Source organism: Chionomys nivalis, chromosome X, assembly GCF_950005125.1.
Source record: "Chionomys nivalis chromosome X, mChiNiv1.1, whole genome shotgun sequence".
NCBI classification, from domain to species: domain Eukaryota; kingdom Metazoa; phylum Chordata; class Mammalia; order Rodentia; family Cricetidae; genus Chionomys; species Chionomys nivalis.
In genome coordinates, this window is record NC_080112.1 from 99,165,897 (window position 1) to 99,168,211 (window position 2,315).

Here is a 2,315-nt window from a genome sequence, read left to right on the forward strand (position 1 = left end):
TTTGGAAATAGTAATAATGTGTCACCACGGATGGTGAAAATACAGTGCTTCTCCATGCGTAAATTATGGTATTCTGTCTTCTACTTCCATATCACCTGTGCTATATAACCCTTCTCGAATCTCTCTTTCCCTTAAGAATTAGACCATTGTCCATATTGGGTTTCATGGTCTAAGTTGATGATGATGACTGACCAGGTCTCTTCCTCCTTTCCCTTAAAGCTACCCTGTAAATGCTATCTTGGAGATTATTGATTTTCCCACAGCAGAAAAAAATCAAATCACATATTTAATTGTGTGCTTTTATATGTATAATATCCAACTTATTTTAGAAATATTTGGGTTTTTATACTTCTGTTATAAAGAAAACAAATACACAGAGAGTATTCTATAGCATTTTTTTACAATTTGTGTTCAAGCACTTTTATGTAATTTCAGAAACATCAAGACAAAGGGTTTCAGGGTTATTAAAATACAATGTTCATTATAAATGAAACTGTACTACAATGTTATCTCAGGCATAAGAGATGGAATAAACTTAGGGAATTAAACTATCCAAGATCAAAGTCTGAATCCATTCTTTGCTAGCTATTGAAGCTTGGATTCCAAAAACTTCAGTCTTTTACATTCTTCATCTTCAAAGAGCCTATGTTTGTATTATATACATCACTAGATTATTGGCAATAGAATAGGATAGCATATAAGAGAGTTTGCAAATGGAAAATTATACGTTATGAAACATTATGAAAGTGGAGACTTTCTGATAATTGTACATAATTAGCACCTAGTATACACACTGAAACAAGCTTCACTCAGTGGGGAAGTCATGCAAACATTTCAACTCTCAATGACAATGTAAAAAATTATTTAAAAACAATGCAAAACACGAAAACTTTAGTAGGGAAAACCTGGAAAGACCCATATTTCTTAGACATACAGCCATTAAAGGTGTTACAATGATTTACAGATTACAGATGTATTCACTCTTCAGAAAAAGTTGTTAATCTACCAAATAATCACATTAACTGTTTTTCAGGCATCAAGCATGCTTCAACATGAGCAAAAGTCTGCCTCTAAATCACATTCGATGTGAACACGCACGAATGCCACACAGAAAGTTTATAGCACGAGTTTCTTCAGATTCTTGACAGTTTTTAACTACTATTCCTTAACACATACGCAGAGAGAATTCTTCAGAAAGTCGTGGCTATTTCATACGAATCTGGAAACGGGACAGACACGCGTCCAGATCCAGTCACAAGAGGCAGAATGCCAGCAATCGGTATAACTTGCCAAGACAGAGTCAAAGTGACATTCCTGTTTCCCTTGAGACCGTGCCCGTCGTCAAAGAAAAAATACTTGCTTTTGACATCTTTCAGATCCAGCTTGGGGTTCTCTCCTCGCAGAAGGATCTTGTCCCACAGGACCACCTGGTTCACAGCGTTGCTTTTCGTGGAATATTCTGCCGAGAGGTAAAGGAAGAGCTGCTTGACGTTCCAGTCGAAAGTCTTCTCCAAATCCGCAGAGATGTGGAACGTGATGAAGCCCAGGTCGCTTCTTTTTCTGGGTCCGGTGAAGTCCTCCACTTTTTTGAGCAGGACCCTGGAGACTTTCAGGCTCACTGGCGCGCTTCTGTCTTTGAAGGCGGTGGTGAGGATGCAGCCCAAGGTGAGCGCCGCCATGACGCTCAGCGTGAAGGCGAACAGCGAGTTCGCCCGCGAGAGCAGGCTGTTCATGTTGCGGGATGGATCGGCGGCTCCCTCCACGCGGGCTCCACTGGCGCTCGCTCGCTCGCTCTCTCGCTCGCTAGCTCAGCTTGCTCACAGTGACTCGCTCGCTGGGCAGGGCTTGCCGTCTGCTCGCTCGCGTTCCCTCTGCCTTCCTCTGGCTCGCGCGGAATGCTGGGCGCGCGCACGCGTCCCTGGAGCGCGCACCGCCCACGTTGCCTGTTCTTTTTTTCCCCCAAGTCACTGGTTAACCCTACCACCACTGTCAGCTGATAGATAGTCTAAGGCACTTGGGGCATCTGACAGGAAACAGCAGCACTGTGTCTCTGTGTGGCTGAATAAGCCCAGGGGGACTTGAGCTACCTCATCCTCCACACCCAGACACAGTCACTGAAGGTCCCATCTGCCCTGTCCAGGGAACCCTTCCCTTTGCACACTGCTGCATCATGGCTTCCATACAGCCTAGCCCCTCCGTTGGCCTTCTGCAACAGGTTCCTGATGGCTGTTCCCCCACACTAGCTCACCCTGCAGTCCATTCTCTGCACAGAGAGCAGCCATCATCACCTACAGTTCCTGTCACTTCCCTACTGG

At 44.4% G+C, this 2,315-nt stretch overlaps 1 protein-coding gene across 1 annotated transcript; it reads right to left on the minus strand.

Moving 5' to 3' along the window:
- Positions 1-462: 462 nt before the first annotated feature.
- Positions 463-1,893, minus strand: LOC130867939 (adipocyte-related X-chromosome expressed sequence 1). Its single transcript, XM_057760162.1, has one exon. It carries the CDS (start codon positions 1,731-1,733, stop codon positions 1,191-1,193), a length of 543 nt encoding a protein of 180 aa, XP_057616145.1. The 5' UTR covers positions 1,734-1,893; the 3' UTR covers positions 463-1,190.
- Positions 1,894-2,315: the final 422 nt, after the last annotated feature.

Excerpts from the sequence above, each read along its gene's own strand:
- LOC130867939 (XM_057760162.1), bottom strand. The coding sequence starts at position 1,733 with ATGAACAGCCTGCTCTCGCGGGCGAACTCGCTGTTCGCCTTCACGCTG.